The 13,222-nt window shown below is 38.4% G+C and overlaps 1 protein-coding gene across 1 annotated transcript in view; it reads right to left on the bottom strand.

Moving 5' to 3' along the window:
* CMSS1 (cms1 ribosomal small subunit homolog (yeast)) overlaps positions 1-11,772 on the bottom strand; it is a 348,622-nt gene extending 336,850 nt beyond the window's left edge. The window contains exon 1 of the mRNA XM_003783954.3: positions 11,601-11,772. Coding sequence (XP_003784002.2) covers positions 11,601-11,664 — 64 coding nt within the window. The 5' untranslated portion in view covers positions 11,665-11,772. The remainder of the gene's footprint in view (positions 1-11,600) is intronic.
* Positions 11,773-13,222: the final 1,450 nt, after the last annotated feature.

The following is a 13,222-nucleotide window of genomic DNA, read 5'->3' as shown; positions in this document are numbered from 1 at the left end:
TTTGGTTACATAATTTGTTTTTTACAGATTAAGGAAAAGTTGTAAGTGTGCACTGTACCCATTAGGCGTGAAATTACCCATCCCTTCCTTCTCCCCCGCTTGATTTTCGTTGAGTTTTACTTCCATGTGTGCATGTAAGTGTTGGCTGATTAGTTCTAATTTAGTCTTGAGTACATGTGGTGCTTGTTTCTCCATTCTTACTTCATTCAGGAAAATTGTTTCCAGTTCCATCCTCTCTTCCCATCTCTTTGCCAGCAAACATTCTTATCCAAGAGTATTTTTTCCTTATAAAATGAAAATAAGAATGTATTTCTAAGCAAATATGAACTCAATGAATCTTTCAGTCTTACACTCTTAGACTCCTCTAACCTACTATGTCAGTCCCGATCGTTCAATCTGTGACTCTTCCCTCACCCCTCATATGTTGATCACTGAACAAATATCAATACATTTCTACCTTTACAATGTACCTCTCCCCACCTCTAACCCACTTTCCAGCTTTCATCTCCCCACTCCCACTGTTCTGCATAGAATGAGGTACAATTTCCCCTAATTGGCCCCAGGCACCATTCCCATCCTACATCACAAGTATAACCCAATTTTAACTCACTCCATTTCTCAAATGTCTCTGATACCTTCCTACCTTTGGACCATTGCCAAAAGCATTCTTTTATCCAATTACCAAAAGTACTCCCACATTCTTAAGTTAAAAATCCTGTAAGTCTTTAAAGGCCCAAGTCAAATGCTACTTTCTTCATTAAACTATCACTCTCTCTTTGTCTCTCTCTGACAACCTCAGTTGCAATTAACCTTTCTCTGGCAATCTCCTGGCTGGCTGTTGAGATTTATTTGGGATACTAATCTTGTTGGTCTCCCAGTAAACTTTGATTGCCAAAAAGCATTTTTGTATCTAACACTACTACCAAGAGCTACACAAAGCATATGTTAAATACACATTGGCAGAACTGCTCTGCTCAAATTTTCCTCTTTAATCTGACAACCTTTAATCTGAGGGTCCCCAGAACCTAATGCTTTCAAAGCCAAATCCCCCAAACTGACTCCTGTCCTGTCGCTTCTCTACCAACGGTATCCTTAACAACCTTTACCTTTGTTCTTTTGTTTAATTCAAGATCAAGGAGTTCAGCAAGCAAGAAATCCCAACACGGATCTCTGAGCCAAAATCTACAGGCATGTCTAAGATTTCCACTAAAGTACTCCCAGAGCTTATGGATAAACCTATTTACCAAAATGGCTGTGGGAAGCTACACATCATAAAGACTGTTACCTCCAACACTTACCTCCACAAGGGAGGGAAAAGGTAAGTCATACACCTGGAAACATTTACCTTCAAAATTATTTGGAAAGCTAAAATTACCACCATGAAAGGCCAAAGAGTAAGGGCCATCTCTACAGGAAATGGTGAAGCAGTAAACCAACAGACGGTTCATTCACAGGTTGGTGGACCTGGCGAAAACCATCCTGAAACAACAGCACATCTCTGATCACTTTACCTCTGTGTCTGTGTATGCACATATAAACAATCCCAGGTCCAGACCCACGTAACAAATCCAGCCAATTCTTCATTCTACTCATAATCTACCCTAAAGATATACTAACTATCATCAGCCTGGGATAGGACTGAATTCACGAGGCCAGTTGAAGAGTTCTCTGGTGAAAACAGAAGGCTTCATTCTACAAAACTTTACTAATTAATCACATTTTGCTATGAAAATATGCTAGCAAAAATTCCTACTCCCCTTCAAGAAAGTCAGATTATTTCCATCAAAATTGCAGGACTATTACAATCATACTTTAAGGTCTAATACTATGATTTTATTTTTTTATGGCAAGAAAAAAAGTCTTAATTCTTAGGTACAGAGAAGAAAGAAACAGCAAAAGTAACAGCTGAATATATCCACTGTGTGGATACCTGATCATCACTAGTGTAGCATGCACACTTGACTGCAGGCACATAAGTCTGCGGTCTCATTTTTCTAGCAGGTTGCCTCTTCTGCACATTACCAGACCTCAGAATCACATTGGGAGGTGTGTAAGACAAACCATTTTAGATTGGTATTGCTGCTTTCTATAGCAATCAGAGTATTTGTGAAGCAAAGATCAATAATACTGAGATCTTTTAGGGAGATAGGAATCACTGTTTCAGGTGTTTTAAAAAAAGATAATTTATCATCTCACAGAACTTTTTTCTTTTTTTTTTTTTTTAATAGAGATGGAGTCTGGCTCTGTCATCCAGGCTGGAGTACAGTGGCACGATCATAGCTCACTGCATCCTTAGACTCCATGGCTCAAGCAATCCTTCCACTTCAGCTGCCAAGTAGATGGGACTACAAGCATGCGCCACCGTGTCTGGTTAATTTTTCTTATTTTATTTTTGTAGAGACAAGGTCTTACTATATTGCCCAAACTGGCCTCAAATGATGCTTCCACCTTGGCCTCCCAAAATGCTGAGATTGTAGCATTGCCCGTCATAAAACATTTTTATTCACATCTCTTTCCTGAATGAAGACTATAAAAAAAGCAGTTGATTCAATGAGAGCTTGGGATCAGGAGTCTTAAATTCTGATCCTGCCTTTTCATTCGTGTGACACTGAGGTTGGCATTCATCAACTTAAGCCTTGAGTTTCCAATATGCCACACAAGAAAGGAGAATAATTCTTCAGGTCCCTTCATGTTCTGACAACCTGTGAGCATGCCCAACTACAGAAGGTGAATTCAAACAGCTACCTATATGGCTGGACACAGTCCTTTGGAAGTAATCGAAGTAATTCTTTTCATTGCAATGGAATTTCTCTTATTGAATTAAAAGAAAGATGTGCCTGTAGTTCAGTGTAGACAGAGTAACACAAGACATTTTAAGACACAAGGCATTTTTGACTTAGACTATAGTTACATTTCAAAAACCCTCCATCAAGAGAGGAAGAAAATAAATGAAAAACATAATCCAACATTTTCTGTGATCCTTCATCAAAAACTGGAGGCATGACCTTAGAAGTCATTCGAAGGATTACTTCAGCTGGCTGTCCTGTGATAAAGCAAAGGAACTGCTATTCCCTGTACTCATCTAGCTAAGCTTGCTTTAATGCCCTGATACATACCATTATACAAACACCCCTGAGCCAATCCAATTTCAAGGAGGAGAATAAAAAGCAAGAGGCCTGGGCAGCACAGAGAGGAATGATGTGCAGCAGTCCCAGCAGGCAAGTGGTAGAGGAAGAAAGTGGGGAGGTCAATTAAATGATAAGCCTGAAATGAGAAAGTCTAAGTTATAGGAAAGTGGTAAAAAAAAAATAGTGGAAGGGAATGGACTACAAAGAAGGGGATGAAGCTCAGACACCAAAAATAACATACCTATGTGTGGAGTGCTCAGCACTGTGCCTGACATAAAACAGGTGTTTGGTCAATCCTGAGTAAGTAGATGATGAGTGAATAAAGGAAGAGAAGGGCTATTCAGTAAAGACTTAAGCGAGAAAACATGCTAACGGGTGGATATGGTATATGACAGGGTTCGGAAAAGAAGCTACTCCCAGATAATACTCAACATCGGTAATTATACCACTGGGGAAAAAAGAAACCCAGTGGAACCCCTAGAGGAAACACTAAACACATCAAAAAGAAGCTTAAAACAGGAAAGACAGTGTGCACTGATAAGAGCCCCACAAAAACAGAATACCCTGGGAAAGCTGTACTTCAAAAAGGAGAACAAAATATGTTGTATGTTAGAGAGTTCAAAATCGTTTTCTCTGATGTCAGTTTATCCCTAAAGTATTCCTATGCCAAACTGGGCATAAGTCAGAGAGCAAGCAGTAAAAGAGGGACAAGATGTTCTGCAAAGACCTACAAAAGGGTAAGAAAATATCAACAATTCTATGCCAACCAGCAGAAATTCATCTTTAAATGGTAATACAGTTCTTATCTCATGAGGATATTAAAATTCCATTTTAATAAAAGGATTACCAATCAAAACCACATTTACTTCAAGTAATATATATATAGATGCCAATACAACTAAGATCTGGGTATACCATTTGGAGTTCAACAAAATGGTGTTTGCCCTACATTTAACACAACTAAAATATAAAGAATCCTGCCTCCTGAGCACAATTCTGTTTCTGTGTAAGTGTGGGTCCTCGAAAAACAAAGAAAATAAAAAATGTTGTCCTAATATTCTGGAGTGACCAGTTGATTCAATTTTTAAAAGTAAACTGACAAAAATCCAAGTGAATGAAAACATATCCAATTTGTAACAAACAATTTAAAAACCTGACACTTTCATTCTGGAGTTTTTCCCCAGCCCTTCATTTATTTGGTTTCAATGATTTCTGAACTAATCTCCATGTAATTTTTTAGAATCCAGTATGTGATCTGACCAGAAATGCATCTGGTTGAATACATGACTGATAATTATGAATTCAGTAATGGTCTAATTAATGTAAAACATAATTCTCTCAGGGGTATATTTCAAACTTCTTATTCTTCTGGAGACTTGTGACATAACAACTCCGGGTCCAATTTTGAGTCTGGGGCAGGACATGCAAACTGTGGTCTGTTGGCCAAATTCAATCCACTATCTGTTTTTGCATGGCCTGCTAGCTAAGAATATCTTTTATGTGTTAAGAATAAATCAAAAGAAGAAAACTATATTCAGGACATGTTTTAGAAGTAGAGACAAGAGACTTGATAGATGAGATGGAAGGGGCAAAGGAAATAAAACAATCAGGATACTATTAGGCCTTCGTCAGTGAAATTAAATAATTGGTGGTTTAATTTATTAAGACAGGAAAATGTAAAGGAAAAGCAGATTTAAGGAATAATTCAATAGTTGGGTCTTATTTACATTCTATGACATGAAGATTATATAAAATTCAAATTTCACTGTTGTTAAGTAAAGTTATATTAGAATACCATGCTTCATTTGTTTACATATTTATTTTCTATGACGCTTTTTTTATAAAGTAACAGTGGAGCTAAGTAGTTACAAATGTGACCACTGGACTTGCAAAACCTAAAATATTTACTATCTGGACTTTTACAAAAATAGTTAGCTGATCCCTGGTCTAGCATGAATTAGACTAACAAAGAACTCAGGAAGAAATGTTTAAGAGCTTAATCAACTAATTTTAAAAGCAGCATTAGCAATTTAATAATTTGATTAAGAATTCCATGAGAGCTGATGAAAATGGGGAAACTATATTTCCAACTGTGATATGTTTAGTAACATTTATAATTTGACAAATGAATCTAAAATACTCAATTAAAGAATGTCAGATTAAGAAAAGATCAAAGGATCTGGGCCATAAAATAATGTATTACTGTTAAATCAGAGAGAAGAACAGGAATTACAACAGAAACTACTAGACATGTGATCATGAGAAAAATGTGTAAATTTGTACCTTTAAACTTTCATTATTTCTTGCCAAGAACCGTTCATTTAATTATTTGAAAGAATCATGGAAATGATACGCTGTAAAATAAAATCAGCCCATGAAGGTTTTCTGAGAGTCCATCTTTGTTACAGTCTTGGAGTACAGAACAAGGCCTAATAATGTAGCTGTCTTTCTCTTTCTCTTTCCTTTCCCTTGGCTCTTCAAATCCACCCTGCCCCTGTTTTTTGCCCTTGAACATCTGTCTTAATATTATTTGCATTTTGATCAAAACACATCAATGTATAAATCCTATAATTTAAGTTGATTATGTTTATTCCCTTTAACTCTGTAATAGCATCTAAAACAGGGCCAATAAATGATTTTAAAAACATGCCCTGAAGTTGATTCTCTATTGTGTCATCAATATCTACTGTAAATATCTCAAGTTTGAATTTTATATGCAGAGGCAATGCTTTATAGTATGCGTAATGCGTGACTGCCTAAATGTAAAATTAATACTGTAAATATCTAACTTTGGGGTGAAAAAGGAAAAAAAAAACCAAAAGACAAACATTGATTATTTGGGTTTAAAAAAAGATCCAAGGTGCTCCCTGACTTTATCATTTCCAGAAGGAATTCAGCATAGACAAAACAACATAATTTGAAGGCGATACCATAAAATTATATCACAACAAAAAATAATTAAAATGCTCATTTTATCAATTTCAAAAAGAATAAGCACACTGATTCTAAATAATAAAAGTTGTCATCAACAAAAATTACAGGCTCATTTACAAAGCAAGAGTTGTTATCCCTTTTCACAACACAATTTATAAAAACTAAATCCATGTGTGGTTAGAATGAAATGTTAATAACCCATACCGTGCAAGGACTGCTAATGCAATTTTAAAAAGAGGGAAATAGCATTTGCCAAATCTCTCAAAAGCCTGGACAGGACTCTGACAACTATTCCAACAGATCAAGGTACTATGGAGAGAGAACTTCCAGGGTAATATCTAAGATGTGACTATGAAATATTAATCATTAATACTAACAGTTAACAGTTAACCAACAAATACTTTGTGAATGAGTGCCTTCTATGTGTCAAACACTACTCTAGGCTCTAAGGACAAAGCAAAGAACAAGATAAACTCCTGCCCCCACGGGGGGGGGGTAGGGAGGAAGAGTAATGATTTAACAAGAAAAATATCAGCTGTGCTGAGAATTAAAATAAGGTGACAATGTCATACAGAACATTGTGTGGCTACTCTAGACTGGTTGACCAGGAAATGCCTCTCAAAGTAGGAGATGTTTGAACTGAGTTCTTAATGTTAAGAAGTCAGCCATATGAAAATTAGAAGGAAAGCACAGAAGGGAAAAGAAATAGCTATTGCAAAGGGCTAAGACAGAATAAGCTTAGCCTCTCAGGGAACAGAATGACGGGTAGTATGGCTGGTGGTATGGTGGTATGTAAACTAAAAGGGCGTAAGTAGCAGAAGATGTGGCAACTACCAGCCACAGTAAGTAATATGAATTTCATTCCATATACCAAGGGAAAGCTACTGGAGGGTGTTAGCAGGAATGTGATCTGAATTCTCTTTGAAAAAGGATCATTCTGGCTGCTGAGTAAGAGACAAGATAGAAACCTAGGGCCCTAAGGAAGCTTACTGCATGGGTGGCAACAAACAAGGAAAACAGTGTATAGTTCCATGAGAAAAATACAAAAAAGATTCAGGATGTTTCGGAAGTAGAGACAACAGACTTGATAGATGAGACCCAAGGCACAAAGGAAATAAATCAATCAGGATACTAATAGGCCTCTATCAGTGAAATTGAGTAACTGGTCCTTTAATTTACTAAGATAGGAAAGTCTAAAGGAAAAGTAGATTTGAGGAATAATTCAATTGCTGAGTCTTGTTTACATTTGGCATTCCTATTAAATAAATAAGTAATGATTTCAGGCATATGAACCTTGAGCACCAGGATCAAATCTGAGTTACTGGCAAAGCCCAAGGACAAACCAGGTTACTCAGAGCTACCAATAAGCAAACTTTGGGAGAGTAAGGGTTAACTGACAAAATTTGAGAGACCTCACTGTGTTGTAAGAAAAACAAACAAAGAAACAAAACCCAGACACAATCTCATAACAATGATAATACAGAAACAAAAGAATTAATAAATTCTAAGTCTCTTCAATCAATAAAGGATTTTTTTGAGGGGGTGAGATTCTTACTGCTGATAATACAAATAGTTGTGTGCACAGAACAGCCTGTGTACTTATAGTAAATGTAAGTGCAGACTCTGGTTTCAGACTGCTTGCAGATGAATCGCAGCTCCCCACTTACCATCTAAGTAACAATGAACAAATCACTTAACCACTCAATGCCATAATTTCCTCATCTATACAAACTTGTAAAGATTAAATGAGCTAGTACAAATAAAACAAACAAAACGGTCTCTGGCACATAATAAATATTCAACAAATGCAAGCTGGCATTATTACTTGTAGTCTCCTGACGCTGCGCACAGAAGTGTCTTAACACTTTAGTTTTCTAGTTAGATGCTTGGTAAAGATGATATCAAAGAATCAGAATGAGTTAAGGAATCCCATGAAAAATCCTCCTCAAAAGACGTAGGGGCTAAGAATTGTAAACTACTAAGAGAATATCCTTTTTAAAAGTAAGCTGTCTGCCAGTTTTTCCTAAATCTGTATCTCCAGTCTAGACCTGACCCTGGAGTTCCAGACTCACACACTCAGCCGCCCACTGGATACTTGACTGGGCAATTTAATAAGTACATCATTGGAATAAAAAGGGAAAGAAACTGATGTTCCCTTCACTGAGTGAATGATCAAGTGACCACTTTCAACTTGCAGAATTTCTGGGCTGTGCTCCACAGATCATGAAATCCATGCTGTGACTGACACTCTCTCAGCTCTCAGCTTTGCTCTGAGAAGTAGCCAGACCAGTCAACTACATTGAAATCTCAGGCACTGTATTTGCTCACTTAGGCCTTAATGCTTTGAAATCACGGTTCTACTGCATGTACTGCTTACTGTAAGTCAAGAAAATGCTTTCCTAAGGCACACAGAGAATAAGGAAATAAGTGAAACAAAATATTAGATGTCATCAGATGATTCCCGGGCTCTTATGCATCCCTTAGCATTGGGACTCCTAGCTGTCTTATCTGGGCCATGACTCCATTCACCAGACATCCTAGGGGGACCAAGGTAGTGCTATAAAACTCTAACTTCATGGCCTTCCATTCTCAAAAATATCTAGATTAGATGAGAAATTATATGTCTGCCTACATATTTGATCACCAAGACTCTGTAGCAGTTATCATACATAGGACATGCATTCATTCCACTAACATCTACCGAACCCCAAGTGCCAGCTCTTATTCCCATGTTGAGCTCCAGTGCAATGCATGACTCCAGTACAAAAATGGTAAGTTTTAGAGAGACCAAAAAAAAAAAAAAAAAAAAAAATCTTGAGTTATATAGCACATCTAAGACATGAGAACAGTCAAGACACAATATAGTTTCTCAGACATTCAGACAATAAGCGGATAGCTAGACACATTAGACAGGTGTTACAAACTGTGTACAACCAACAAATTTTTGTTCAATAAGTGACTAAAATGTTCCATCAACTTGCTACCATGAAAGTGACCTGGGAACAGGTGATGGGAAAAGATGTTTATCTTTACAGGCAAGTAGCACAATCCATAACAAATAAAAGCATCATTCCAACTTCCTTTCCTTTCTCTGACTTAAGGTGCTTTTCTACTTTGATCTTCAAAACAAAATGTAATTCACATATTTATCAAATCTTTTCCATATTAACATAGAAAGAATCAGAAAATCTAAACCGGTTTAGCTATGATTTCTTCTAAATTAGCAATGCTATACACACTGCAGTTAGGCAAACTGCCAGTAAACAATCAAACAAATATGAAGGAAACGTTAATGGTACATGTTATATTTGCTTAAAAGTATTAACAAAGCAAAGGCCTCTGACACACTTAATGCCAGCAATTTTCAAAGTCTAGTCTTATAGCTAGAAGGAAGTTTAAGAAATGGGGTGATCCTGGGGACTCCAACACATTGTCTTCATAGAATTCTGGCAACTTAGCTGAAGGTGGCTATAGCAATTTAAAGTTCTACTAAATGTTTAAAACTGTACCTAAAAATGATGATCTCTAAGGATTTCTCATTTTCGATTTCTCAAAATGTACAAAACTGATGCCCAGAGAAGCCACATAATACTAGTGCAAAAAGTAAGGTTCTGAAAATCAATCACTTGACTAAATTCTTCCCAGACCTCTTCAATGTGTGTTCCTTAGAACGTTACTTTTCTCAGTTTCTTCATCTATAAAAACAAAGGTAACACCATTTGAGGATGTTATGAAGATTAAATGAATTTGTGTTTAAGAAAAGATATGGCACTGAATACTCAATACATGTTCATTTTTTATCTTCCAAGGGGTGATTTACTTTAGAGTAACACAGCTGATGAGGGACAGAGGCAAGACTAAACCAAGAACTGGGTTCCCCTTTACCGTGCAAAAGGAATTCAATTTTTTTTTTTAAATTTCAGATTAATGTGAGGGTATATGACCAGGTCACAATATTTGAATGTTAGGCAGAGTCCATCTTGTAATTGTGTCCCACACCCAAAAGCTGTGCCATACACCCCTATGTGGTGCCCACCGAGCGGGAGCACACCAATCCCCCCTCCTCCTCTCTCTCTCCTTCCCCCGAATTGAATTGAATTTTACTTCTTCTTCTTTTCTTTTTTTTCTTTTTTTTTTTTTGAGACAGAGTCTCACTTTGTTGCCCTCCGTAGAGTGCTGTGGCATGGTGGCATAGCACACAGCAACCTCAAATTCTTGGGCCATGCTCTTCCCTCAGCCTCCAGAATAACTGGGACTATAGCTCCCCCACACAACATCCAGCTATTTTTAGAGACGCAGTCTCGCTCCTGCTCAGGCTGGTCTTGAACCTGTAAGCTCAGTCAATCCACTTGCTTGCGTCTCCTAGAGTGCTAGGATTACAGGCATGAGCCACCAGTTTTACTTCTACGTGGGCGTGAATTTGATTGTTTACCGGCAGAATTCAATTTCTTAAATGGTCTTTATTGTTGAATCATATCTTAAGTCATAGTTTTTATTACCTGATTTGGGGGAACGGGTTATTAAAGTAAATGTGGACCACCGCAGGGCTGCAAAGAAATATATTTGTGCTTTCAGGCATAGAAATACATTTGGGAGAAGCAAGGCTGCATGAAGGAAGTTGATCAAGGAAGTATTATACTGGTCACCTTTTAAAAAATGGCATCTGCTAAGTTTGTACCTAAAGGCTGCCCTTCTACACAAAACACAAAAATTAAAGTTTATTATTTTTAATGGATGTTTCACAACTAATATGTCAAGTGTTTGCAGCAAATTATGTATCAAGTGTTTATGAAGTGCAGGGCCCTGTGGTTGACATAATTCATAAATGTGAATCTGACTTTGTCCCTGCCCTCAAAAATCATAGAATCTGGTAGAGAAGAGAGGCAGAACTTGAAGAGTGATTTAAAAAAAAATAAAAATCAAGTTACTTGGCATCTTTAGGTTATGTTCTTCATCTGTAAAATGACTTCTATATAAGCCCCCCTTTCAACTCTAATACTCCAAACTACATAATATGATGGCAAGAAATACAGTAACATACATTTACTGAGCATATGATACATGCCAAACACTGTGCTAAAGTGCATCATTGCATAATCTTCATTTAATCTTCACAATCAATTTATGAAACAGCCACTGTTGTCCTTATTTCACAGGTAAGGAAAAGGAGGGGAGGTGAAAACACTATCAGAGTGCTGGAGCCGCTATTTGAACTGAACCAGTCTGAACCACCAAGCAAAATTGTGTCTCTTCACAAAAACTGTTACATTTTCCTACCTATTCTCCAGGAATAGGAAAAGAAAAGCAGCTTGGAAAAGGGTCTTTCCTGCCTACTGGCAGGCAGATCTGAGTTAATGTCACACTTGCCTGTTTCACGTGTTAAAAAAATCTCTCACTATTTCTCCCACGAAGTTCGGGCGCTCTTACAGCCGCGCGCGGCCCCACCGCGGGTAACACCGTAACCGCCAGCAATTGGCTGGCTGAGGCCAGGGAAAGGTGGGGCAGAGGCCCCGCAGGATTGCGGGCGAGAGAGGGTACCTGGGCTGCTGGCTGCTCCAACCGGCTGGTTCTCCCACCACTCGTCTCCCAGATCGTCTGCCATCTCCGCGCAGGACTCGACGTGGGCAGGCCACCTGTGGCAGGCGGAGACTGCAAGTAATCACGTTTCCCCAGAGCCCGGTCAACAACTATGCAGCACGCCGCACCTAGTGTGGTAGCCGTCGCCTCCGCCCCGCGGCGATGACGTCACGCTTCCGCCCCGCCTCCCCGGCAGCCGCTTCCGACTTGTCGCAGTTTCGACAGAGGAACCGACGGGCAGCATCAGTCTAGAAATGCAAAATAAATCTCTCCAAAGGCGAAGACACATAAAAAAGAAAGAAGTTATCACTTTTTTGATAACTTTCTTCAAAAATACTTGTTTTCTTTTTTTTTTTGCTGATAAGATTGTGCCGAAAGTGTGAAAGACCTATTCGAAGACACTTTTTCTCTGTTCAGTTTCAAAGCACTTGAGCCGCGGGAGAAGCCCCAACACGTGGATGTGTTTTCGCTTGGACGTCAGGGTTCGAGTGTTTCTGCGATTGTATAGTTTGCTCTTAGAAAATGTGCACAAGAGTTCATGGGGCCTTTGTTGTAGATGGGGGTTCTGGTCCTTTTCTGCAATATGAGCAAAGAAAATGTGATGGACTTAGAAGGGGTCGCCTAAGGCGCAAGTGGCCAGAAGACTTGAGAGTTGCTTCTCCCATCTTTTCTGCGTTGTATTCTCTCTTCCCTAACCCAATTTGTGATAGGAAGAAAGGAGGGAGTCCGTTGCTTCCTAACTATAGGTGAGAGACTTACAGTGCCTCTTGTCTCTTTCTGTATGTCAAGTAGCAGGAGTGGACTAGGAACTTTCCTCTCTCCCCGCCCCCACTCCGCCCTGGCCAGCTATAAAGTGAGAGTGGACGGTACTTTTCAGAATCGTATTCGAACACAGTTGTAGAAATTGTACAAAATACATCAGAAGTTCGCAGCGTGCTTGGAACTGTGCATAGAACAGTGGTTTAAAAATGCGTAGACCTAGGCGCGGAGGTGCGCGCCTGTAGTTCCAAGGTGTGGGGCTGAGGTGGGAGGATTGCTTGAGCCCAGGATTTGGCGCTGTAGTGCTGTTATAGTGGTGCCACTGCACCCCAGACAGGGCAACAGAGGAGACCCCATTTCAAAAATGAAAAAAAAAATGAATATGATTCTGCTTTCCAAATGTCACCAGCTAGATTAGGGAAGATAGAACTTATAGGAATAATTGTCTAGACTTCTAATAGAAATGACAAGACAGGGAACCTTAATCTGATGATGACAGGATTGGCCATATATGGACAATTAACCAACGCTCACCTAATTAAAAGGTGGGTTATAAATGTACTATAAATGTGCTATATCAGTACATTATTAATGCCTGAAAAAGAAAGATAGTAGGTATAAAGTTAACAAATGTAAAATAGCCTGTAATGATCAAAAGTAATGTCTTTTGTGAGGAAGCATGGATAACAGGAGATTTTGATGGTTAATAAATTATTGAAAAGGAATTCTAGAGAAGAAATACTAGTGTGGAAGAGAAAGTGCAATGCCAGTATACATGAAAAGATGATCAGTCTGTTTAATGTGCAAAATATAAGAAACCCTAC

Source organism: Otolemur garnettii, unplaced genomic scaffold, assembly GCF_000181295.1.
Source record: "Otolemur garnettii isolate 467f Iridium unplaced genomic scaffold, OtoGar3 scaffold00009, whole genome shotgun sequence".
Lineage (NCBI taxonomy): Eukaryota > Metazoa > Chordata > Mammalia > Primates > Galagidae > Otolemur > Otolemur garnettii.
This window is presented reverse-complemented; position numbering and strand designations above follow the sequence as displayed.